A 26,744-nucleotide genomic window follows, 5' to 3' on the forward strand; every position below is an offset into this window, starting at 1 on the left:
AACTGATTTCATTACTAACTTAATGGGCTATTTATAGCCTTTCAACCTAAGCATTTGACTAAGACTCAAATTGGGGAACCTTATCCATAAAGGATTCCTCTTACAAAAATTACTTGACTAATTAATAACAAAAGGACTCTTAAAAGAAACCCTGATTAGATTCTTACATGACATCTTGAAGGAATCAAATTACTAACTTTGAGGAGGAGCCCTATTTGAAAGTCGGACTCTAACTCAAAGTCTTACATAAGGCAACCAAAGCGGTTGGGTCAAATTCTTTCAATACGACTACTTTTATGCTGATGAATTTTTATTATAAGCTAAACAAACATTTAAGAATAACATTCATCTAAAAAAAAAAGCATTCAAGAATCATAATTATGAAAGATTATTCAAAAAAGAACACAAACATAAGTTCATCTCATCAAGCATCATAACATATGACTATAAACTATATCAAATTATAAGTATGAAAATGAAAGTAGTAATTTTATATTTTTACTTACCTCTATGATAGTGTGATACCAAATAAGTGCCTTATCCATTTAATGATTCATTGATTCCCAATTCTAAAATGATTAACTATTAAGTTCGTTTACGGCTTTGTAGAATAAAGAAAAAATATTATCATGTACAAAATGTAAAAAATGTGACCGTTTTGGCATCTAGGCGGCAATAAGGTGCACAAGGTGACAAAGTGGTAGCAATTAGGTGAAAAAGCAGCAAAAAAACTGCATGTTAATAAAGTGGTTCAAAACAAGGCGGTTGAAAAATCGCTTTGCTGCCTAGGTGCTCTAGGCGGACGCTTTGACAACCATGTCTATTGGCTACAGACAAAGTAATGCTGATCAAACATTGTTTGTCAATAAGGCAGGTACCAAAACCACTCTTCTCATTGTTTATGTGAAGGATATTGTCATCATTGGGAATGATGGTGAGGAAATAGAGAGGCTAAAGGATTTTCTTGGCAAGGAATTTGAGATTAAAGATCTAGGAAAGCTACAATACTTCCTAGGAATTGAGGTTGCCAGGATCAAAGAAAGGTATCTAACTATCCTAGAGGAAGCATGTTCTAGACTTATTATCTGAAGTGGGAATGTTGGGGTGTAAAGCAGTTGATGCTTTTATTGAAGTAGGAGCTAAACCCAAGAAAAAAGAGGGAGACCCAGTGGATAAAGCAAGATATCAAAGGCTGGTAGGGAAGCTTATCTACTAGTCCCACACCAGGCTTGACATTGCATTTTCCGTAAGCCTAGTAGTCTAGTTCATACATGATCCACATGAAGGCTGTCACTAGGATACTACAATATTTGAAGGCTACTCTTGGAAAAAGGAATACTTTTGTCACCTATAGATAGCCTGAAAGTGGAAGCATATACAGATGTAGAGTGGGTTGGGTTTCTTGGCAGGAATTCACTTTCAGGTTATTGTACTTTGTTGGAGGTAATTTGGTGGCTTGGAGGAGTAAGAAACAGAATGTGATAGCCTTATCCAGTACAAAGGTTGAATGTAAAGCTATGGTTTGTGGAGTATGTGAGCTGCTATGGTTGAAAGGTCTACTAGAAGACATTGGAATCCAAGTTCCAAGCCCTATGGTGTTGTATTGTGATCACAAGGCTGCTATCAATATAGCCAATAATCCTGTGCAACATGATCGGACCAAGCACAATGAGATTGGCAGATTATTTTTTTGTCTAAGGAAAGTTGGAATAGGGGCTGATTTGCTTGAAATTTCTGAGGAAGGAGACTTTCTCCCTATTTTGGACAAGTTGGGCATGACTACATCTATGCCTCAACTTGTGGGGGATTGTTGTTGGTTGGTTTAGTTGTTAATGTAATTTGGTCATAAGTTAGTTTCTTTATTTTCTAGTTTGTTATTTCTTATTCCCACTGAGGGTAACTATGTAATATTGTTTTTTTTCACATCATTATAATAAAGGGCTTGGGATAACATTGATCATTTAAGCCATTCTACCAAGATTGACTTTCTCAACAAGATTGGTAACAGTTATAATTGTTTCAGGATTAAGGGGTCGATGCCATTTTCTGAGACGGAATGTGTTTAGCATTTGCCTAGATTAGAGGAAGGCAAATGTCATTTTCCATAGGTTAAACTCCATCTCTTTAGCCTGTCACTTACATTTTCCTGTTGTCTTTAATTAAGCAAACCTCCAAGACCCGAAACCGAAATCCCCTCTTTGCAGCCCTACCCTAATGGAAGTTTCAAGAAGTCCTATTTCCCCCCAAATTTGCGTTGGTTCTGATCAGGCTGCTTGGAATTGGTGGTTACATGAAAGAGATTTTCCAGATTCGTTTAAGGCTACCGATGATGTTATCAGATGTTGCGAATACCTATGATTTCTTAGGGAATTTGGACGTAGGTGGCAGCCCGACTAATTGAATGGAAGAATTTGGAAAAAACACCATTTCCTAGGAAAGAGAAGAAGGGAGACTTCATTGCTGAGGTTGTGTATTTAATAAGACTATAAATGCCACACCAGTAGATGTAGGAGGATTGAAGAACGAAACAAGTCAGCACCGCTCTCCTATTTGCTGTTTTCCATTCTGAATATGTGAATATCTCTCATTTAGTCAACATAAGTTTATTTTTAATATATTAAGACATGGAATATACAACTTATTGCTATGATTTTCAAGTTAAGTTGCTCTTTTTGGCTTTTGGTAATTGTATGATAATTTCTTTTACTTTAGGTAAAGGCAGCTGTTCTTGGAAATCATGGTGTAGCTGCTCAGTTCATTGGGATAAGTTTTCTAGAGTCAATGGTATTTACCAAGATTCTGTTTCTTTGAATAGTTTTTTGCTATTCAATTTCACATGGTTTTGTTCCATATTTGCTTTTTGCCAGATTTTCAAGTGTAGATTCTTCCTTTCAGGTGTCAGAATTCTCACTTACTACGTCAACTGCTATGGGTCTTCCTACGGAGTTTCATGAACAGTGCCGAGCTTCCTTGGAGCTGCACTATTTGAAGGTTCTTCCTATTGCTGTTGGTTTTGTACTGACCATAGGAGTGCATGATGCTACTAATGCTTCCTTTTCTGGAATTAACTATTGGTTTTACCCAGTCTCTTCTTTGGTGGTTTTCCTGGTTTTCTTTTCGTAGATTTTCTACTCTTGGGCACAAGAAGGTGTTTTTAGCATCACAAAGAAAGTATTGGAATTTAATTCTACTGTGACAGAAGATAAAGTTTGTACTGCTGCACTAAACCTCATGTTACAAATCATGAACTGGGATTTCCGATTGAAAAAGAATGGAGTTGAACGTGTGAAAAGTATAAATGTGTTTTCTTCAGGATCTCAAAATCTCGCTGAATCGCTTAAGAAGTCTGAATGTACCTTTGTACGGGTAAAAAGTATTCCTCAGGTTATTTAGCTCTATATTATTTAGTTATTCATTTTAGGTTGGTTCTTCAGTTGTTTTACTTCTTTTATTCTGCTTGTAGCCAGGGTCTTCATGGCATGATGTTTTGATTTCCAGTGGTCATATTGGTTGGCTCTTGGGTTTATATGGGGTGCTGCGTCAAAAGTTCTCATGTGTTTCTTGGTGGCTTGACTCTCCTATTGCTACTTCTGCTAGACAGCTTATTATTCAGCTTTGCTCCTTGATGGGGACAATATTTTCTTCTGGTACTTTAAGTGCTTCCTTTTTTTTTTTTTGGTAGAAATGGCCAACTATATGTTTTGCTTTTTCAGTCATACATCATACATTTCTATTATAGTGGTTGCTTTCTAGTAACATAATAAATCTCGTAGAATTTAGATTAAAGGTAAAGAGTGATTTACAAGTCATATGTAAGAGTAGGGTTTAAAATTATTATTATGACTAGCGTATCGGAACGGTGATTTAAAGTGACTTACCGTATTTGAAAGATGCAAGATACCCTAAAGATATGCTTACACAAGTCAAAATGGTCAAAATGCACATGGAAGTACACTTTTTAGAGCACTAAAACAATATGCATAAACAATGTATGACATTATGATGCTTAAACACTAAGCTGGAGAACAGGGTATAAATATAATGAGACAAGTGCTATAAATTGAACATGTTATAACAGATGAGGTTTCTTACATGTTGTAATGCTCTATTTGGCTGAAGGTAATTAAAATTCTTATTTGGGTCTTCAGGAGTAGTGTAGGCTAAGATGATGTTGCATGCCACCAGACATGAGCACAGTACTGACCCCTGTTGAAATACTGATGGTAATGTGTTCCCTACTTCTAGCTAAAGTACTCTGTAGTCTGATGGTTACATGGGGTGTCTTAGTGGGTATCAACCATGTTAGTTTGTGTCCAGCCATATTGGCTGATACATACTGATTTGTCCATCAAGTCTCCTTTAACATATATGTATCAGAAGTATTGGTAAGTACTGTATCAGGCTGTGTCGGCCTATAAATACTTTTCCAATCAAGACATACTATTGAAAAAGAAAAGATAAAAAAATAAATGCATGTTGGTGCATATCAGATCGATACTGACTGATGCTGAAGCAGTGCATGTACATTATTAACAAATATTTTATACCATGGGTAAAGGAACTAAAGCATGATAATTTTATGTTCATAATAAATTGACATTAAGTTGATTATCCTGTTTCTAACACTGCTAATTCGAGACTGTTTTGGCCTTTCTGGTAGTTTAACTGAAGTAGCCTCTTTTGAATGAGGGTCTTGCCAAAACCAACCTAAATGATCCAGAAGGGGTTTTTTGAAATTTCAGTTGCGAGGCTTATGGGGTAATAAGGAGATTCCAAGAGATGGGTTCCTTTTTGTGGCTTGAAAGGTGTAATAGGTAAAGGTTGAAGAGAAGGTGTGTGATAAAACAGAACTCTCAATATCTTGCTGTGATCTAACTTTTCAGTCAGAATGAGACAAGGTGCCAGCAAAATAGAAAAACGTTATAACTAGCTCGAGACCAAGATTTTGACCAATCTTGTATAAAAGGGGGAAGGTTTCACTGGAGTCGAGATAACTTTATAAATCTCACTTGAGTTAGAGACAGTTTTGTTTGGCTGCCTGCTGCCAGCTATAAGGCTTGGATTTTCTTTGGATATTCTGACAGACTTTTGGTTGGGGAAGCTGCTGGCGGTGATCATTAGCAACGTTCAAAGTCTCGTCCATAGTTGTCAAGCAACGCCTTGGTGCCCTAGCTCTTTTTTGGGTCAAGGAAACTTGGTATCGACTTGTCGCTTAGGAGATGCCTTGGTGCCTTGCTTGGTGTCGCCTTGGTTTTTGTTGTCCTCTATTGCCTTGCCTCGCCTTATCGCCTTTACAACCTCTATTGAACATGGCCAGGCCACCTCTAACGACTTTCTCATATCACTTGTTCCAGACCAGTTCTAATATGATCATTCCTTACCTTATCCTTCTTAGTTTTGTCACTCATCCATATTAGCATATTCATTTCTACTACACTGAGTTTATTTATATGATACTTCTTAACAACCCAATACTCTGTGCCATACATCATATCTGGTTTGGGAATCTCTTCCCCCTATCTCCTGCTCTTCAAGAGACCTCATCATATGGCTTCCTTCCCCCTCCAAATCCTTTACCACTTCATCAGCTTGGAATTTCCTCAGACATCATAATCCCAAGCCCCCTTGGCCCCCATTGGTTTGGTTCAAAGGTTACATTCCCCTTCATTCCCTTATTCTTTGGAGAGCCCTCAACCAAGCCCTCCCCACCCAATCCTTCCTTATTAGCCGCCACATCCCTGCTAACCCAAATTGCATCCTCTGTTGGAACGGATTGGAGAACCTTGAGCACCTTTTCTTTTTGCCCCCCTTCTCCAGATCTATTTGGGGAAAAAACTTAGCCTCCATTTGGCCTTGCTCGAGGCGATCCTATGGATTCTTCCGAGATTGGTCTTGAATTTTGAGAAACTTTTCAGGCTTGTCCATCTACGATCGGATTGGTAAACTAGTGTTTTGTGCCTTGATCCAACACCTTTGGTGGGAGCGCAATCTTCGGAGATGGACCTCCAAATCCCGCTCTATAGATAGGATTTGGAATGCCATCTATTTTGATGTATCTGCTAGGTCGTTAGCTTTGCCCCACCCCCTGTTGATGATACCCCAAGGAACAGGCATCCCCCCCCCCCCCCCCCAAAAAAAAAAAAAAAAAAAAAAAAAAAATTATAGTTGTCAAGGCTTTGCCTAGTTGTCCTTGCCCTCTTTTGGGTCAAGGCAACCTAGTGTTGCCTTGGTGCCTTTCTTGGTGTTGGCGTCACGACTATGGTTGTTCGTGAAATAGTCTTCTAGAAATTTCCTTTGCGCTTGAAAGGCAATTTGTCGATTGCACAAGACCTTGGATGTACCTCTCTACTTCAGCCACCTTATTTTAATTTTTTGGGACCGTCATTCTACTATATAATCCACAAATGATTCAAAGTATGATGACACACTATTAAAGTAGAGGCTGGATGCCACTAAAGTACGATATGCCAATAACACACAATTGTTCCATAATACCATGTCACAGAACAACCCAATTAAAGTGCTTACTATAATCCATTGTTCATATAAACCAAACAAGAAAAAAATTGATCCATACATTTAGGACATGCTCCTTGTTGATATATGGGAAATGGGATGATCTCCATTGAGATGAGGTATTTTCAGTTAGAAAAATTAGTGGTCTAGCCATATGTAATATGTTTTGGTCAAAACATGGTTGAAAGTTGAAACCACCCCAACTCGGCTGAAACAATGTATCATTTTTTGTAATCTATTTTCTTGACTCAACGAATAGATACTGTGCAACTCATTCGAAACTAATGGTTTTGAACGATTTTGCTTCCATGATGGTATATGGAAGCACCCAAATGTACCCAAGTTCCCAATATTGTGCAACTGGAATACTGGATATGGCAGAGCACTCGTCTGAGCTGGTTGGAGCTAGAGGATCTCTAGGAGCTGGTGGAGCTGCTTAGCACATGTTGATATTTCATAATGTGACATCATATGGAAGTGTGGAACATACTACTATGGGTCTTTAGTTGTACCTTCGGATTGCAACTTGATCTTTGCGCATGTATATTGAATTCATAGACTTGGAATTCTTTTGAGCATATAATATATGTAAGAGCACATTTTAGGCTTTTGCTTTGACATGGTGGTTTCCGATGTGGGTTTGAAATGGAACTCTCATTTTCACCTTAGCCCCCTTCCCTGGCAATAAATTTGGGGGCATTGCTGTGTAAAGGTCTAAAGTAGCTAGAAGCAAATGTTTGCCCTAGATGACGCCATACATCCCCTCGAGATGGAACCGTTGAGTTAAAAAGAAAAAGTGTAATAATGACGCCGTATACCCCTTAAGATGGAGCTGCCTATAGTGTTTACAAAGTCTCGTGAAGACCCTGCCAAGGTCTCAGCCCGACTCACTATTTCAAACCATTCAATTTGCCCGAGTTCTTGATCTATGGTATGAGATTTGTACCAATCCAAAAGAAGGTGAAGAGGTTCTTCGTTGTCTCTATAGCCTATACCTCTCACTATTGCTATGTTCTTCAATGCAGCAGCTTATAGGATGAAGGTAAAAGAATGAATCCACAGTCACAGCAGGATACTTTTAACAGCAAGATCCAAAGCCACCTTGGACTTGAAATGCCTAGGACCCCTGTTCCTTTAACCACCTAGGCACTTCTTTCTAGACTTCAAACACTAGGCAATTATCTCATGGGGAGAAAGGAAACAGTCAACTTTGCAAACAAGAGAAGGTTTAAAAGAAAAGGGGAAAACCCAATGCCAAAGGTTTCCGCACAAGCAGAGTCCCCCCGGGAGGGTGGGGGAGGGTGGTGGAGGAGTTCTGCTTAGCCTTACCCAAATTCAATCAACTCAAATCTAATCCTTACTCATCCATGATGGGATATACAAGGGGGCTTATCAGCCTTAAATTATGAAGTCTTAATACTGCAAGAATAACTGATTGTGAATATTACATAACACTGCAGTGTGAATTGTGAAACATAATTATGGTGTTTGTAAATGACTAGATTACCTCACCTCAGTAATGTACTAGATATTAAGTATTTTTGTACCTAAGCTACGTACTCCCATAGTCCCCTTACAGATCTATCAAGGGGCCCATGCCCTATGTAACCCAACCTATGCTTTTACGAACAAGAAGCTCAGGTGTGATAAAACTCTGATGTGGACCCCATTGAAATGAGTGCCAACTAATGAAGATCTTTTGAAGAAACAACTTGAATGGGTACAGGATGTGGTTTGTTGAAACTCTTGGTTGGGGTGTTTGGGATGGAAAGTTAGGGATCTCAAATGAGGCCATGTGGTTTTGGTTCTGGTTGAGATTTTAGGGTTGTGAAGGCTGAAGGGTGGGTGAATGTGAACAAATGATTGTAGGATTGCTTCTTGAAAAATATTAGGTTTGGGATAGTGATGTGAGGGATTTGAGGTAAAAGTGGTGAGATGGGGATTAGGGAATTGAAGTTTTTAGATGTAGGAGCTAGGTAAACTTAAGATTTAATAACAGCTCACAGAACCAAACCCCCCCCCCCCCCCAAAAAAAAAAAAAAAAAAAAAATCACTGCCCAAATTTTTTATTTATTAAAAAGATAGTAAGAAAACATGATGAAAAAAAGGAAAAGAAACAAACACTATCTAGGTGAAACTTGGATTAGGTGTTGAGGACAGGGTATAGAAGATGTCCTCCAAAAGTTTTGGTTGGTTTGCATGATTAATAGGAGTTACGAGGTTTCTTGGTTTTAGATACTCAAGATCTTGAATGTTCAAGAACTTGCTGGTTTTAGGTTTAGGATTATAGTGTTGGCTGTAACTTATTTGCAGTTAACTGATGGTGTAAGGGAATTGTCAATTTTATGGAACCAGGACCAATGAAAGTGCAGAAGCAGAGGTGGAAAGAAGTGGAGAAGAGAAGTGAGGAATAGTTGCTTGGGATAACTTATCCCTGCACATGCTCTTCTGTTAGTAGCTGGAGGGAATCCAGATTTTGGATACCTCCTAAATCTGGCTGTATTCAATTTATAATGAAAAAAGGAAACCAATCTCCCTAAGTATTGCTTGTTAGTCAAGTGCGATTAGTTTATTTGTGGTCCATGTGTACTGCTGCTTATTGTTCTCACTTCTCATTGAATACGAGTTTCATATTTCCATGTGCACTGCTATCCCTCACTCAAACAAGGGTGTTTACAAGCCGAATATTGGTTACTGTGAACTAAATAGACAATATGGGTTACTGCACAGACCAAGTTGGTAGGTAAAAGACAGTAGTTACTACACACCTATTAGGTAGTCAATGCTGTAGCCTTCCCCTCCCTGTCACTGCACCAAAAAAAAAAATGATGAAAAAAAAGAGCAAACGCTGGCTAGGTGAAACTTGGATCAAGTGTTGAGGACAGGGTATAGAAGATGTCCTCCAAAAGTGGGGTTGGTTTGAATGATTAATTTAGGAGTTATGAAGTTTCTTATAGATACTCAAGATCTTGAATGATCAAGAACATGCTGGTTTTAGGGTTTAGGATTACAGTGTTGGCTGTAACTTGTTTGCAGTAGGTGATGATGTAAGGGAATTGTCAATTTTTTGACACCAGAGCCAAAGAAAATGCAGAACCTAACTGGAGTGAAGGAGAAGAAAGTGAATTATAGAAGTGAGGAAGAAGAGGAGGAAGAGTTGCATGAGATAACATATCCCTGCATATGCTGTTCTATTAGTAGCTGGAGGGAATCCAGATCTTGGATATCTCCTAAATCTGGTTATACTAGGAAACTAATCTCCCTAATTATTTGTTAGAATTTCAGCACCTGTAATTAGCGTGGGGACTGAAAGGAAGTTCAGAAAGAAGAAGAAGAAGAATAAAAGAAGATTGAAGGAGGAGCAGAAGGGAGAAAGCTTGCATGTGTGTTTTGGCTCTCCCTTGATACTTTATTTATAATGTAAAATCAAGTCTTAGTTTAGGAAAGTTTCTTGAACTTTTAAAACAAAAAGGAAATTACATATTGCATAAAATCTCCCAAATCTATTAAAAAGGACACTATCTTAGGGAGATTACTTGTCAACCCAGCAATAAGAAAAATAGAAAGTAACTAAAATAGAAACCAAAGCTAAAATAGAAAGTGGTATTCTAACACTCCCCCTCAAGCTGGAGTATCCACAAAAAATGCTCTAGCTTGGACAAACAAGAAAAAACATGAAAGTCAGCATTGGTCTTGAACCGTATAGCATAGCAAACACCGACAACTAGTGAGAGAACTTCACCCAAGAGACAATCGACATCAACTTAACAAAAAAAAATTCAATTATTCATTACAAAAAGTTCAAGAACCAGTCATTTCTTCTAGTTTGGAGACCTAGTTATTCTTTTGAGCTGATTCGTAGAAGAAAGCCTCTTTTTGACCTTCTACACACATTGAATGGGTTATTTTCTTCAGAATAAAGATAAAAAAAGAACTCATAAAATGATACTTTGGTTTCAACTAAGGTTGATATGTAAATTATTATTGGACAGCGATGTAGTTGAAATGAATGAGGGCCGGAACAAAGGTCTTTTAAGAGAACAGCTCAAATGGGACCAAGAAAGGGTTCCCCCCTCCTCTTTCCTCTTCTTCTTTTTCTTAATTTCATTTATGTTGTATGGGCGTTGTGATATGGGCTGTAATGAGATGGTTTCTACGCTTACTAATGGTGACGGTCAATGCAGAATGCCAGTAAATCACGCATAGGATGGTTATGTTTTTTGGTTATGTTTCAGAGGACAGAGGGTATTTAGGATGCTTGGCCCATGGGAGATATGGGAAAAATTCTTTGATATGCCAATAGATCTTTGGTTTGTTCTTTGATCAAGTTTTCGGTTCAACTTTTGGTTCGGGTTTTAGTTCATTGTTTGGTTTAGTTCTTGGTTCATTGTCCAACACATTCCTTTCATCCAAAACCCATCGTATGAAATAGACCAGAGCAGAACCGTATTTTTTTCCTTTTTTCTTTGGTTCTATTAGCCAAAAACCAGTAAGACTGACCGGATTTTTTGTCTCTGGTTCTATTAGCTAAAAACCAGTAGACCAGACCAGATTTTTTTCTCTGGTTCTATAAGTAAAAAAAAAAAAAAAAAAAAAGTATTTGGACCCATTGCTCTTTGGATTGTGTTTGTTTTCTTTTCGGTTTTCTTGGAAATATATATTGGGTGATTAAGTGCATGTCTAGGAAAATTTTGTCTAAGGAGTCTGGTATTTAAGCAGACCGGTTGTGTCCCTCCAGTTTTTCCTGGAAACTTTCCTGGTGTACTTTGGTTCAACAATATACTAATTGGAGGTAACCTGAGGAGATACTTTTCACGTGTTATCATTACTTAGAATTGTTTTGGGTTGTTTGGCTATTGCATTCTGCAACATTTCTGTTACTTCGAAATGTTGAAGATTGAAGAACTGCAGATAATTTTGTCAACATGACAACTATTGATGGTACTCCTGCTCCCACTGGCTTCGAACATTATCCCACTTTTTATCTTCTTTCGGTAAGATTTGATGGGATAAATTATTTGATTTGGTCCCGATCTGCTTACCTGACTATTGCCGGAAGAGGACTTGTTGGACACATTACGGGCACCACTATCAAACCTACTACCACAAGCGTTTCACAAGAGAAATGGATCTCAAATGACTCTTTAATTATGTAATTCCTTTTGAATTCCATGCATTCAAATATTGCCCGGGATTACCTATTACTTGATGCTGCAGCCCAAATTTGGAAGGTTACTACTGAAACCTATGGACAATTGGTGAATGATGCATAGATTTATGAGCTACGAAAGAAGCTTCATGAGACTACCCAAAAGGAATTGATAGTGGCCCAATATTTTGCTGAGTTGTGATCTCTTTGACAGGAGTTGGATCATTATGGGGATTATCATCCCACTAACCCAGATGATGTGACGACTTATAGGAAGCACATTGATAAGATTCGGGTATATGACTTCTTAGCAGGTTTGAATGTGGAGTTCGATCAGATTAGAGTACAAGTCTTAAGTCGTTATCCCTTTCCTACACTAGAACAGTCTTATGCTCTTGTTCAGTGTGAGGAAAGTCGTTGATTAGCCATGCTTCGAACTCCTATTATGGAGAAATTAGCTTTACAATTTGTTTGCACTAAATCTGATCCGGCTAATGAGATTGTCAAGTGTGAGCACTGTCAAAAACCATATCATACCAAAGCAAATTGTTGGAAATTGCATGGGAAGCCTGCTAATTTTGAGCAAAAATGAGCATAAAGAAAGGGAAAACCAAAGGCTAATCTTTCTGAGACAGTTTCCACCACACCCTTTACAGACGTTTGTTTTTCACAGGAGGAGTTCGCTACTCTACGTCGTATTCTGCAGTCTTCTACTGCTCGGTACAGCCTCGACCATTGCTCCCTTTACTACCCATACCAACTCTTACCTTGCTACTTCAGGTAAAACTTTTACATGCTTTCAAACTTCTTCAGTTTCTACTCCTTGGATCATTGATACAGAAGCCACATATCATATGACAGGTTTATCCACCATTTTCTTACAATATTCTCCAACTTCTGGAAAGGATAAAGTTCAAATTGCTGATGGCTCCTATTCTTCCATTGCTAGAAAATGGACCATTCAATATTCTCCATCACTTTCTTTGTCTAAAGTTTTACATGTTCCTTCTTTCTTTACTTACTTGCTCTCTATCAGTAGTCTTACACATGACTTGAATTGTAAAGTGACTTTTTTCCCATCTTATTGTGTCTTCCAAGATCTGGTCACGGGGAAGGAGATTGGACGTGGTAAACTAGACAATGGACTTTATTTGCTCGAGCCAATTGGAGAATTTGTGTCTGCTTTGACTACGTCTTCTAATCCGGTCCATTTGGTAATATCAGACCTTCATCAGTGGCATCGTAGGCTAGGTCACCCCCCTCTAGGAACTCTTAAGAAAATATTTCCTGATTTGGTTTCTTGTAATAAGGATAATTTTTTTTGTGAAGCCTGCATTTTTGCGACGCAGACTCGTTCTACTTATTTACCTTTTCTTCATAATAGAAAACCTATTCCTTTTATGCTAATTCATACTGATATGTGGGGCCCCTGCCGACGTGTTTATTACTGGCCATAGGTACTTTGTTACTTTTATTGATTGTCACTCTTGTTCTATATGGATTTATCTTTTAAAACAAAAAAATGAAGTTTTCCAATGTTTTCATAATATTATTAAATCTCAGTTCAAAGCCACTGTGAAGATCCTTCGTAATGACAATGGCATATAGTATATTGATAGTGAATTTCAAAGATATCTCTTTGACTCTGCCATAATACACCAGACCAGTTGCGTTGATACGGCTGCCCAAAATGGGTTTGCCGAAAAGAAGAATCGGCATCTCTTAGAGATAGCCCGTTCCATTATGATTGCTATGAATGTACCTGACCAATACTGGAGTGATGCTATATTCATTGCTTCTTAACTTATGAATAGGATGCCTAATAGAATACTTGGTTTTAAATGTTCTAATGAGATTCTTCAGGGAGCCTCTTCTTTTGTTATTCCTCCAAAGGTTTTTGGATGCGTGTGTTATGCCAGAATCATAGCCCACTAGAGTAAGCTGTCTCCCCGCGGCCTACGCTGCATAGTTTTGGGGTATTCTGTTACTCAGAAAGGGTACAAATGTTATCATCCTCCTTCCAGGAAACTCATTGTATCCATGGATGTAATTTTTCATGAGTTTTGCCCTTACTATACACCTCTCCAGGGGGAGAGTCCTAGAGGAGAGGTGTTCTTTTCGACTCTAAATTTTCCTATCACACACCAACACAACTTAAGAGTCCTAAAAGAGTTTCCTGACTAGGGGGAAACTTTGGCCAGTATAACTGAGGACTCTAATCCTCCCCCTTCGATTTCTGAACCATGTGAAGAACCTAGCCAGGGGGATACCACTCTTGTGAGACACACTGTTGGGGTCTTTCAAGACCAGATTGACCAGAATAAGGAGGTACAAACTTTCCAGAGGAAGAAATACAACCGGCTAAAGCAGGTGGAGAAAGGTGATACGTTACCACTTCAGTCTCCTGCTCCATAATCAGATTCTACTGTTCCCCTTAAGGTATCTTCTTCTGATCTTCCTATTGCTGTTAGAAAAGGGGTCAGATCTTGTGCTCAACATCCCATAGCTAAATATGTTTCTTTTAACTCTTTGTCTGACTCCTACCGTTCTTTTATATCCTCTTTGTCATCTGTATCTGTTCCTAAAAGTTGGCAGGAAGCCTTTGCTAATAAGAGATGGAAGGCAACCATGGTTTAGGAAATGCAGGTAATGATGAAAAATGACACTTGGGAGCTGGTTACACTTCCTCCAGGAAAAAACCAGTGGGATGCAAATGGGTATTTGTGGTTAAACAAAATATGGATGGATTAGTCAACAAGTTGAAAGCAAAACTAGTTGCAAAGGGATTTACCCAGACCTATGGGATTGATTATCAGGAGACCTTTGCCCTTGTTGCGAAACTAAACACTGTCAGAGTTTTGTTGTCTATAGCTGTGAACAAAGACTGGAACTTGCACCAACTAGACGTAAAGAATGCCTTCTTACATGGGGAGTTAGCAGAAGAGGTCTGTATGGAAATCCCACATGGTTTCTACGATGACAATACTGCAGGGAAAATTTGTTGGTTGAAGAGGTCAATTTATGGGTTAAAACTCCTAGATGCTGGTTTGGACGCCTCCTGAAGGCAATGACTTTTATTGGGTGCAAGCAAAGCAATGTTGATCATACACTATTTGTCAAGAAGTCAGGTACTAGCATCGCACTTCTCATTGTCTATGTAGACGTATTGTCATCATAGGGAATGATGTTGAAGAAATTCAAAAGTTGAAGGACTTTCTTGACAGAGAGTTTGAAATTAAAGATCTAGGGAAGTTATCCAGTATTTCTTAGGGATTGAGGGGTGGCTCAATCAAAGAAAGGTATATTCCTATCCCAAAGAAAGTATGTCCTAGATCTATTATCGGAAGTGAGAATGTTGGGGTGTAAAGCAGTTGATACCCCTATTAAAGCTGTAGCTAAACTTAAAGAAAAAGAGGGGGAACCAGTGGACAAAGGCAGATACCAAAGGTTGGTAGGGAAGCTTATTTACTTGTCCCACACCAGGCCAGACATCGCTTATGCTGTAGGAATAGTGAGCCAATTCATGCATGATCCATATTTAGCTCATATGAAGGCTGTTATCAGAATATTATAGTATTTGAAGGGAATTCCTGGAAAATGAATACTTTTGTCACCCACTTTTAATCTAAAAGTAGAAGCATACACTGATGCAGACTGGGCTGGATCTCCAGACAAGAAGTCAATTTCAGGTTACTGTACCTTTGTTGGAGGTAATCTAGTTACTTGGAAAAGTAAGAAACAGAATGTGGTAGCTTTATCTAGTACCGATGCTGAATATAGAGCTATGGTTCATTGAGTTTGTGAGCTACTATGGTTGAAAGGCTTGCTACAAGATATTGGAGTCCAAGTTCCAAACCCTATGATGTTATATTGTGACAACAAGGTTGCTATTAGTATTGTTAATAATCTGGTGCAACATGATCGAACTAAGCACATTGAAATTGACAGGTTTTTGTCAAAGGAAAGTTGGAACAAGGACTTATCTGCATGCCTTTTGTAAGATCTGGAGACCAAGTAGCAGATGTTTTCACTAAGGGTTTGAAAGAAAGAGATTTCCTTCCTATTGTAGGCAAGTTGGGCATGACTAATATTTATGCCTCAACTTGAGTGGGAGTGTTGGATTCTATTAGGAGTTCAATTAGAGTTTGTATATGAGTTAAATTAGAGTTTGTATTCATGTAAAATTCTATTCCTTGTAATAGTCTACTTTCCACTTAATTATAAATAGAGGGCTTGAGATCATGGATCGATAGGCCATTACACCAATATTGTGTTTCTCAACAATATCCAAAAAATTATTTTAAAGGTTTGTTCTCACCAAATTAAGTTTGATCAGAATGTAACTTTTTCTTATAAATCAGATCTAAGCAATCTTGGATTTGTTGGAAAGCTTGGACCCTATTCCATCCAAAATCAAGAAACTTTGGTTCTAACAAACTGCTACTAGAATAGCCTCAAAGTTCATATACTCGGTCTCCATTGTATCTTTGACATTCAGTCCATGCTGTAAAAATTGCAGGTTCTTGAATGTTGGGCCTCCCTAAAGCCAGTAGCAATAACCTAGGTCTACAAAATCTAATGATCGGAACTCCATCAAACTTGGAGGGTCATCCCCTTAGATCATTATCTACGTTCCTCACTATTTCATCCTATCCTGAGTCCTATAAACCCCAGATCCTTGACTCTAAAGTTTTGCCCCATACCAGTCCATATCAAGATTTCTCCTTTAGGCTTTGATAGTTCAAACTTTCTTCTCACACAACCAGATTAGGGATCTATTACCAAATTGCCCTAGCCCATAACATTATTCTTTCCACTTGTAGCAAACCCATATGACCCCATTTGAGATCCCTTATCTTCCATCCCGTACATCGTAACCCAAATTTTGAAAAATCCTCTTTGTATCCATTCAAATTGATTCTTTAAAACATCTTTGCTATCTGGCCCTTATTTAGTGGACACTGCATTGGGGTGTGGTTTAACAATTTAGACATGTTGTTGCACATCACATTCTGTGGTGAGTTAAATATGTGACCTATTCTAAGTCTGATAGGTACAAAACTATGGTGTACTTTCTTACGGTTCTGCATAATATAGTTTCTGAGTGCGTCATCATTGTAGATAATGGGCAAACGCAACAAGAGCACCTCCTGGTTCAAATGCTTTCTGGAATCATCCAATGGATTCACCCTCCTGATGTTATTTCAGCTGCAATTGAAAATGGAAAAAGTGAGAGGTAATCTTTACTTACCATTCTTTTCCTGTTTGATCCCTAATGACAATTTCTTGTGTTTTAATTTGGGTTACTATTGTACCTTCTTATGATTTGGTTCAGCGAATTTCTTGATGGTTGCCGTGCATTGCTTAATATGGCAACTGTAACTACTCCTATGGTGTTTGACAAGCTTCTGAAATCTGTAAGGTCTGTGGCTAGTACTCTGCTTAATTATTTTCCCTGATAAATGTGGTACTCGGTGTCATTTCGAAATATAGGAAGCATCTGGTTGTGATTTGTTTGTTGGTTGACGTTTTCCCCCCTAACAGCCCTCATGGCACTATTGGCTTGTTATCATCCCTGACTTGTGAAGTTGTGAAAGTCCGTATGGCTGAAAACACTGAAGAAGAAACATGGAGTTGGTATGCACGGGATATCTTGTTGGATATATGGACTGCCATTTTCCAGGTAATTCTGAAACTTATTACATTGCATCTTATTTGGCATATGAACATCTTTATTCTTTTGTTATCTATTCTCACAATCATGATATTCTGTCTTTCGAGCTCACGCCCTTACATGGTTGATGACTTTTAGGCTAGCTGTGATGTTGCCTGATATTGGTTTATCATTCCATGGTGTTCCATATGGTTTACTGTGTTGTTTGATATTAGTGGTTTGGAGTTTTCTGTAGGACAGTTATCTTGTTAGTTTTGTTTTATTTCCCAATGTATTCTGCTACTCATTAACAATTATTGTTGTCGGTCTGAAAATCTCATATCAATTTCAAATTTAGAGAATGACTTTTAACACTACTATCCTGAACTAAATCCTTGTCAATGGAATGGAAACTCCAATATCCCTGACATTGAAGAACGATCAACATTATTGCACTCCCCCAAAACAGAACTGGCAAATGGAAATAAAAAGGGGGAGAGGGCTTATTGACAAATGATTTATTTCAGGAATATTGCTGATGCTCCCCTGTATTATAGCTGAATTACTAATTCAACCGTGCTCTTTATGAAATTACTGTTTCCCCCCTCACGTCTAACTGTTTAAGTGTCTATTACGGTCGGATATGTAGTGTCTATTTTGCCTAGAACTGATAAGCCAAAAGGCGATAATACCCTCATTTATAAAAACCATATGGAATACCAATTTTGACCTTATATTGTTGTTATTTTGGATTTCAAAGGGTCCCAATCATCCGCCCTCTGCCCGCCTCCTTACTGATTCCTTCTATGTAAGGACCATGCACATACGTGTACTAATATCTTCCCCGGAAAACAGAAAACACCAGATATGCCAAATGCCAATGATCATCAGAATAACTATTGGCAAATTGATACCAATTTACCATATGCAAAGTAGGTATGCTAATCAAGAAATCCTCTCCTTCTGGTCTGGTTGACTGCAAGCAGTTCTCTCAATTGTTTTAATTTGTTCTTTTTCTTAATTTTTTTTTTCAGATGTCCTGTCTTTTAGTTCTACTCTTCTATTGAATTCAGTTTTGCTCGTCATAATTACTCTGTTAGACAGGTATCAAACCCAGTGTTTCTTCTGTTTTTGAAATTATTTACGGTTTCTAGCTCAGTCCCTGTAACATATTGAGCTCATGTTTTCCTGCATGAGATCTAACTCTTCGAATCATAGTTCTCTGATACCATAATTTGAATCTGATTTCAGTTTTAATCTCTGATACCATAATTTGAATCTGATTTCAGTTTTAATATCCTACACTGACATGAATTGTAGACTAGAATTTTGTTTGATTTGTTCTCTTGGTACAGCTCACTAGTAAATATTTATTTATTGATCTCGCTACATAACATGCTTTGAATTACTAAAGAAAGGTGAACTGAAGAAAAATAAGGTTCAGTTATGATGTTCAGAACCTCATCTTATGGAACCTATGAAGTAATCTACATGCAGTAGATTCAAACAATAGAATTATGGTTGAAGGTATCAATTGTACACTCGATAGATTGATTAAAAGGTGAAAGAAGGCACAAGAAAAGGCAAAAATAGAGCGTACAACCTGTACTTCCTCAAAATCGAAAATAAAACCGTTGTTGCTGCTCTGCTCCTCTTAGCTGCTAAAGGAGACTTGTTTTTATTTTTGCTTTGGCTCCGGCATTTGTTGTCTTCAATTTACTGTTTATTGGGGCAGTTTACCTAGTAGTTATCCAACAAGCAGTAGAGGAAATCAAATAGAAAGAATTGAGGAAAAGCGTGATCTTAATGATTCATTGGAGAAATATTAAGTGATCTTCAGTTTCCAACTTTGAGTTGTACGGGATCTTTCCTCATACAGTTTCCATCTTTTGAATGTATTCAGTCAATTCTTTTTTGGGTAACGGTTCAACCAATCACTTATTTCCTGTATTGACATTGAGTTGATCTCAGGGTTATCGAGAGAAAGAGGAAGACAACCATTTTTTTTAAACAGAAGAAAACGGGTCGAGGGCTAAATTTTTCCGTTAGATAACTATGGGTAGTACTGTAATTTGGCAAAATAGTAAAGGAGTAAAGAGCAAACCTCAGGGTTATTTTGGGACTTTAAAAACAATACTAGGATGCCACATCATCAGTTTAACTAACTGAGCTTAACAGCAAGGGGGGATTAGTAATTTTAGACAAAGTCTAAGGTTTGTGGATTAGTAACTTCAAGAAGTACACCGGAGCATCAGTATTAACTGTTTTGCTTCGTCACTATTCACCACTGAAGTTTAATGTTTGTGCAGGGTATTGGTATAGATGCTGAGCTTCCACCTGAGGGTATAAGAGATTCTGCCGCTGTCTTCAACATAATTGTAGAATCTGAGCTAAAGAGTAATTTTCATATTTGTGCAATATTTTTGACTTTTAAATATTCTTTTAATATAATTATCCCTCTTCAAAAATTTATTTTTCCCCCTTGCTAGATGGAGATTCTCTATTTTATCCAAGAATATAATCTGGAGTGTTTTTGTGGAAGGTGCTGCTGCGTCAGCATTCGATGATGGGGATGACTCTGTACTGTCCCAGGCATCCGTTTGTGGTATTGAATGAATTTCTCAACACTCATGAGAGGAGTCTCCTGTTTTTGGTTTCTTCTTAATTAGTATTTATTTTCCTTCTGTTTTGGGTTCTTTCTCCTCCCAAATTCTTACTCTTTTACTGCCTTAATTTTCACAGCGATGGATGAGAGACTGAGCTCTTATGCTCTTCTTGCACGAGCGGCTGCTGATGTCACAATTCCTTTACTGACAAAGCTGTTCTCTGAACGCGTTATGCTACTTAATCATGTGCTCCCACTCCCCCTGCCACTTTTTTTGAGCCTCCTGTAATGACTTTTTACAGCTGTTGTCCACAGGGTTATATGTCGGTATCTTTTATTTGTTGTTATCTGCATTATTTCCTGTTCATCATTGTTACAAATCAGGGGCCTGTAACTAGCAAGAGAGAAAAAAGGATCTGAGAAGCAGAGCAGAGAAATATTGCAGCCAGTAGAGTGAGCCTGTGATTAGGTTCATTGTTCTCCTAATTGCAGGCCTCTTATTTATTGTGTTTTAGACAGAATAAAAGGACAGATTTGCCCCTAGTAAGCTTGTGACAGTATTACAAGAGATAAAAGAAAAAAAGCATCCCTTACCTTATGTGACACTTGGACATTAATACCGGAGTATGAATCATCATTTCCTTCCAGTTCGAAACACCCGAAATTTCAAAATTCCAGCAAAACAAGGTACAGGTTTGTGCCGTGTTTCTGTTTCAGTGGGGTTTAGGTGTTTCTTTGGCTTGGTTTTTTGTGTATGACCTAATATGAGGCCAATAAACACAATGGAAGTGTTAGTTTTGCCTAATACCTATAGTGGTGCTGTTGATTGACCTGCGAAACTGGTAGTCTGGATCATGCATTTTCATAAATGTATATATGTATATTATGCAAGCGAACACTAAAATTTTCACTAAAATGCTAGAACAGATACAAAATCAAGTTTAAGGACCAGTAGAAGTGTTGAGCTCAGTACTTGATGAATGTTAGAATGAATGATGTATAACAATAAATGAATGAATGAATAAGATACATCACACAAGATTTTAGAATTCCAGAATAACAACTATACACCATGAATGAGACCTAGTCTAATGTAGTAAAAGCTGCTTTGTCGAGCTGGATCCATCCCCTGAGTCATGGAGGATACTCTGGATACTAGACATAAGCGGGCCATGACATGGTATGAATAAAGTTATCCATGCAGTCCGTCACTGCACTTTTATAAATAGCATCATCAACATAAAGTTATCCATGCAGTCTGTCACTGCCCTTTCACATGTCATTCTCAGTTACAGCAAGGTTACTTAAGGCCCTAGAAGTGCTAATATCCCTTTGCTGGAAAGTCCTGGGCAACCCTTAACCCTAGATTGAGGTTTACATCACCCCTCAAGCTGTCACAGATGAGAGGTCATAGCTCTAGGGCTGTTGCTGGGTGAGGAGAGGTACAGCCGTGGCCTGCGAGGGGAAGGGGAGGGAGAGAGAGAGAGAGAGAGGTGTTTTTGGTTTTAGTGTTTGTCAGATATGAGGATCAGATTTGTGGCTTTGATGCCATGTTGAATGATTTGAGAAATCCTAACTTATGCTAGAGTGGAGAGAGAGGTGTTTTTGGTTTTAGTGTTTGTCAGATATGAGGATCAGATTTGTGGCTTTGATGCCATGTTGAATGATTTGAGAAATCCTAACTTATGCCAGAGTGACATAGCAGGCTTTTATTTATATTAGTGGCTTGTAAAGAAAGAAACAAATATTCTCAATGTGGGACCATTACAATGAAAATCCTGGCAGACAATTCTACCCTTATTAATAAGACTACTTATACTACTGCCTTACAACATGATGAAATTTGGGAGTGCGTTTTATTGTTGTAAACTTTAGCCTATCTGTTTCTTATGTTAATACTTACGTTAATAATTTGTTCTCAGGGAAGAGGAACATCTGATCCTACTTGTACTTTGGAAGAACTCTATTCGCTGTTATTGATGACTGGGCATGTTCTTGCTGATGAAGGGGAGGGAGAGACACCCTTGGTAACTGATCTGTCTGCCACCCTTTGTGTGTCTATTTACCTGCTGTTGTGATTTTTCAGTTTTATTTTCTCCTGATTGTATGCTGTGTTGTCCTGTATTTAGAAAAGTTCTTTCTTTTTCTTTTTTTCATCACTAATGAATTTCCCTTTTGAATTGCTATGGAAAGTAGCTGGTTTTTTCCTTTCTCCCCCCTGGCCCCCTCTTTGTTACGTGTTATAAAAAAATGTGAATCTGTATGTTGATTTTTTAGGTAACATTTGGTATTTGTTCATAATCACACTCGTCAAAAGACTTGTGTTGTACTCCAGCACCCTTCTGTATGAGCAGATGGAATCATTGGCTGCTCAGAAGAGACTGGTTCTCCTTCTGACATTAATAACAGAGCCTGCTTTCAGCTAGTTCACTAGTCCACAAGTGACTTCTTGGCAGTCTTCTAAGAGGTGTTGCTGCATCAGTTTTCAAGGTGTTCGCAAGGAGACACCTAGGCTGTGCCCAGGCAACATGGTGGCAATCTATCTGTGAAGCTAGTTTGAACGTGGAAGAGGAAAGACACAACCTTGTATATGGAAAATTTACAGGCATTGTGGAAGCATACCTTGAACATGGCATTTGTCCTGGTTGCCATGGGTTTTTTCACCCTGGCAACTATGGTGTGCTGTAGTGCTGCTATATACTGTGATGAGAAATGATTGATGGATGATTCTGGTCTTTCTGAGGACCTCATTTGCTGTTTACTCTTGCTTCTGATTTCCTTGCTAGTGATGATTTAATAATGTGATATACAGGTCCCAGAGGCACTTAAAGGACATTTTGTTGATATTGTTGAAGCAAAACAGCATCCCGTGGTTGTTCTTTCTTGGTAAATGTTCTCACCTTTAAGAATAAAAATTGTTGCTCATTGCCATCATATTCCTTGCTCTTTTTGCTTTCTTGTACTTGCTCTTTTTGCTTCTTTTTATAGTGCTTGTTGGCCTCTCAGGAGGGGTGATAAGCAAGAATCTTAAGAATAGTAGGAAGTAGGAAATCATGCGATGTAAGGGAAAGTATATAGAAAATTGTTCTTTGGATGTAAGCTGAAACCAAATGAAATCAAACTTCAAACTCTCGAAACATAAGCTTACACACAGAACGCAGTTAGGATAGGGTCAATTACTTCGGTTTCCTTGTTATGGCATTTCACTGGCATGACATGACTTGGCATATATGCATTGACGTATCAAGTGAGGAGTATTTCTTGAAAGAGAACTCCATTATTCACAAATATTACACTGCAGTTTACAAATATTTTCAATTATCACAGGAAAGAAAATTTCAAATCTGATTGACTTTGGTTGATTTGTTAGAATAATTTTGAAGTTTAATGAAGAATTAAATAACTAGGTCTATGCAATGTCATAATTCAAGAAACATCACTGAATTGATTTAAGACTCGAAGTTAGAACAAACAATCGGTTAACTCAAGCATTGTCATCAAGGCATCCATCAAGGCGCTCCTTGATGCCTAGGTGCTAGAGTGGTCACTTTTTTGACATTCAATACCTAGACTCCTTTTTTTTTTTTGGGGGGGGGGGGGGGGATTTGTTAAACCATCTAATTATATACATAAAAATGTAATGTTGGAATAAAAAAACAATGTAAATAAGTAATATATAATGTAGGTAAGAATCCCATGCACGTAGAAGCATGGGGTCAAATTGAGATGACGGTCCGATAGGTCGACCAGTGTCACCGTGTCGGTGCCTGGCGACACGTCGACATAGGTTGACCTGTCGGGCGATTTTTACGTCTGAAATTCCCCTGCATACAACACCAGCTTGACTAAACCCAAAATCAAAAGCTTGTTGAGGTCTGGACAACGAGAGATTGGGAGCGCAAGATCAAGGTATTCTCAAAATTGTTCACCGAACTCAAGAAGATGAACGTTCTCTATAACGATTCCAAGGCACTCTGCGTTGGAGCCCTTCAGCCAAGAGGTGGTGGCGCTGCAATGAATCGATGGATCTGGTGCCATATCCTCCGCTGGTGGTCACTGGAGATTTCCACAACCAACCATTTGGTAATGAAACCTTCGATTTCGAATTCTTGAATGTCTTCGACAGTTCAAGGACGCACAGTGTAAAACCAGCCAAATCCTGATTCTCCAGAACGCCACAAGTCAGGAACAGAAAAGACATTTTACCAGGGAAAAAGGAAAAAATAAAAAAAAGTAGAGAGAGAGAAGAAGAAGTAGAAGAATAACACAAACAACACAAGATCTACCAAGTCTAAAGTCTTCTACTCTTGTAGGCTCTGCAAGCAGCTGTTGTTGCCTGTTGGAGAGGAACAAGTAAACCTCAGTAAATAGGAAACCCTCTCTCTGCCCAGTTCCTCTTGGGACTCTATTAGCCAAAAAAACAAACCTCAGGAGGAATCATAAGCTCTGCTTCATTCTTCATTTCTTCAGGTTTGTTTCCATTTCTCTGTATGGATCCATTTGCTTCTCTTTTACTTTTCCGTTTCTCAGATCCCTTTCAGTTTTAATCCATGTCTCTGTCCATCTCCATCCAGGTTCGTTGTTGAATTTGAACCGACATGTCGACGGTATTGCCGACTTTATGTTTATTTCGTGTCGCTGGGGGGAATCGTGTCGCCCCCCAGCAATACGGCGATATATCGCGGACACAATATACACTGATTGAGATTTAAAAAGGAGGTGTGGGGGGGGGATACCAGACCTAATCGAAAGAGGGCTTTGTTTCTCATCGAGTACTATCAGACTACCCTCTTCTCTAGAGTCCAAATCTCAGAACTGCAGATCCAGTTGACTCTTCTTCTCCTCCACTCATCCAGTTGTGGCTCTTTTTTCCATTCTTCAGTTGAGAAGCAGCAGCCCTTGGGAGCATCTTCTTTGTTTTTATATATATATAAATTAATTTTTTTGACTCCTGAGATGCAGCAGCCCTTGCGATAGCAGCAGCATCTTTTTCTGGCTTCTTTCTCCCTTATCCAACCTTTGTAATAGCAGCAGTAGTTCTGTTCTGTAGTTGTGTGTGAAAACCAGGACTCAGTGGCTCTTCCCCTATCCTGTACTAAACAGCCCAAGGTATTGTCTTGGGCCCTCTTTTTTCTTTTCTTTTTCTGTTGTTTGCTTGTTCTTCCTCCTTTATTGGTCAATTTGTAATGCCAAACAGCAGTTCCTTTTTCTTGTTCCCCTCTTTTCTGTTCTTCATTGATTCATTCAGATATATATATGCTTCCATTCGAGTATTGTTAAGCTGTTAAACAGCCCCTTCTTTGGAGTTTTACATGCTCAATAGCAGTTCCTTAGGTTCTTTATTTGTTCTTCTTTATTATTAATCCGTTACTGAATTTCCTGATTTCTTTTGAGTATTGCTGTTAATCTGCCCAAGGTGATTTCTATTGCTTTCAATATTCGTGTATTCCTCAAGGGTGCAGTTGATTTTATACAATTTTGACTATTATTCTATGGTTACTCTGTACCCAACTACCTAGGAAAAAAATAAAATTAAGAAAAATATGCTGAAAAAAACTTCCAAACCTTATAAATAGGTCCACACCATTAGGGTCATAGAAGAAAGAAATGCTTGCATTTTTGAAAACCGAAACGAAATTCCAATTATTTCAAAAAGTTATAGCTTTTGATCAAAATTTTGGAAATTTCGACCATTGCAGAGGTTTCGACCAAAATTTCGACCATTTCAACATTCTAACTTGTTTTTCCTCTATTTTTGTTGATTTCTATCTCATTTTCACCTAATTTCCACGACTCCTTTGCCTCAAACACCTCTTTTGCTCATCTTTTGCCTCTAAACACCTCTTAAGCCACAACAACTACAAAAGAAACTTTGGCAGCTATAGAATGTGGAGCATGAGCCATACCCAATAGTTCCAAAGTTTTCTTTTTTCCTTTTTGTTTTGTTCATGCCTTAAATGAACTTGTATTGCCTTGAAATTAATATATGTTTTGTTAGGGCCTCTGTGCACATATACCGTCCTCCCGTCAGACGTTGGATAATACATCCTAGTCTGTTTGAGTAGTCTATGTCTCCCATAGTCCTGAGGAAACCCCTGACCCAAAGCCCCATAAGTAGATGCAACACTCTCCATACCATTCTTGTATGAGTTGGGATTTGTTGTTGCTAGTATTCTTTATCCGGGCGTGGAGCCTCTTGACTCCTCTAGACTCATAAATCCCATGGAGTTTGCCAAGCTTTTCACATCAATGGATGGTAAGACATGTACGATGAAGTGTCATCCTCATGTCTATGTTGCTTCCCTTTCCCTTTCCCCTTCCGGCTGTAAGTGGAAGTACGACCTGCACTGTGGTCGACATCCTGGGTAGCGTGGGAGAATTGAGTCTCCCCGGTGGACCTTAATGGCCCTCCCTTTCCATGACTCTTAACGGGGTCACCTGCTGGCTCTAGTGGTGGTGGTGCTCTCCCCTGGTTCAGCTGAATTCTGATCAGTAGGTCCCATCATCATCATCACTCCCACTGCCATCTTCACACCAATTTCAACATCTTGTACTTGACTAGCGGGTGGCTGAGTAACATCATCATCATCATCATCGTCTGACTAGACAATATTATCCTCATTGACACTAGATGCATCAGGGTGTGGTACAAAGGGATGGTTAGGCTCGGTGTGCACTCTCATATTTGTGGCCAAGAACTCATCCACATTACCTCCAATATGTCATGCAATTTAACTGCTGGGTCGATCTCCGCCTCATCCAACAGTGGCTCTCTGACCCACTCAAATAGGGGGTCCTCCTCATCATCCATGGCAGAGATG

The 26,744-nt window shown here is 38.6% G+C and overlaps 1 protein-coding gene across 3 annotated transcripts in view; it reads left to right on the forward strand.

Annotated features, from left to right (window-relative positions):
• Positions 1 to 26,744, forward strand: part of LOC149028255 (exportin-4 protein) — a 149,007-nt gene that overhangs the window by 20,656 nt on the left and 101,607 nt on the right. For 2 of the 3 annotated variants that reach the window (XM_089135523.1, XM_089135533.1), the window contains exons 7-18: positions 2,713 to 2,784; positions 2,896 to 2,991; positions 3,124 to 3,384; positions 3,464 to 3,647; positions 16,787 to 16,901; positions 17,001 to 17,087; positions 17,210 to 17,348; positions 19,628 to 19,715; positions 19,861 to 19,923; positions 20,061 to 20,170; positions 21,846 to 21,950; positions 22,736 to 22,809. In XM_089135523.1, the coding sequence (XP_088991649.1) occupies positions 2,713 to 2,784; positions 2,896 to 2,991; positions 3,124 to 3,384; positions 3,464 to 3,647; positions 16,787 to 16,901; positions 17,001 to 17,087; positions 17,210 to 17,348; positions 19,628 to 19,715; positions 19,861 to 19,923; positions 20,061 to 20,170; positions 21,846 to 21,950; positions 22,736 to 22,809 (1,394 nt within the window). The remainder of the gene's footprint in view (positions 1 to 2,712; positions 2,785 to 2,895; positions 2,992 to 3,123; positions 3,385 to 3,463; positions 3,648 to 16,786; positions 16,902 to 17,000; positions 17,088 to 17,209; positions 17,349 to 19,627; positions 19,716 to 19,860; positions 19,924 to 20,060; positions 20,171 to 21,845; positions 21,951 to 22,735; positions 22,810 to 26,744) is intronic. The other variant, XM_089135540.1, reaches the window with a different exon arrangement.

This window comes from Hakea prostrata, chromosome 1, assembly GCF_041222555.1.
Source record: "Hakea prostrata isolate BN-2017 chromosome 1, UWA_Hpros_2, whole genome shotgun sequence".
NCBI classification, from domain to species: Eukaryota; Viridiplantae; Streptophyta; class Magnoliopsida; order Proteales; family Proteaceae; genus Hakea; species Hakea prostrata.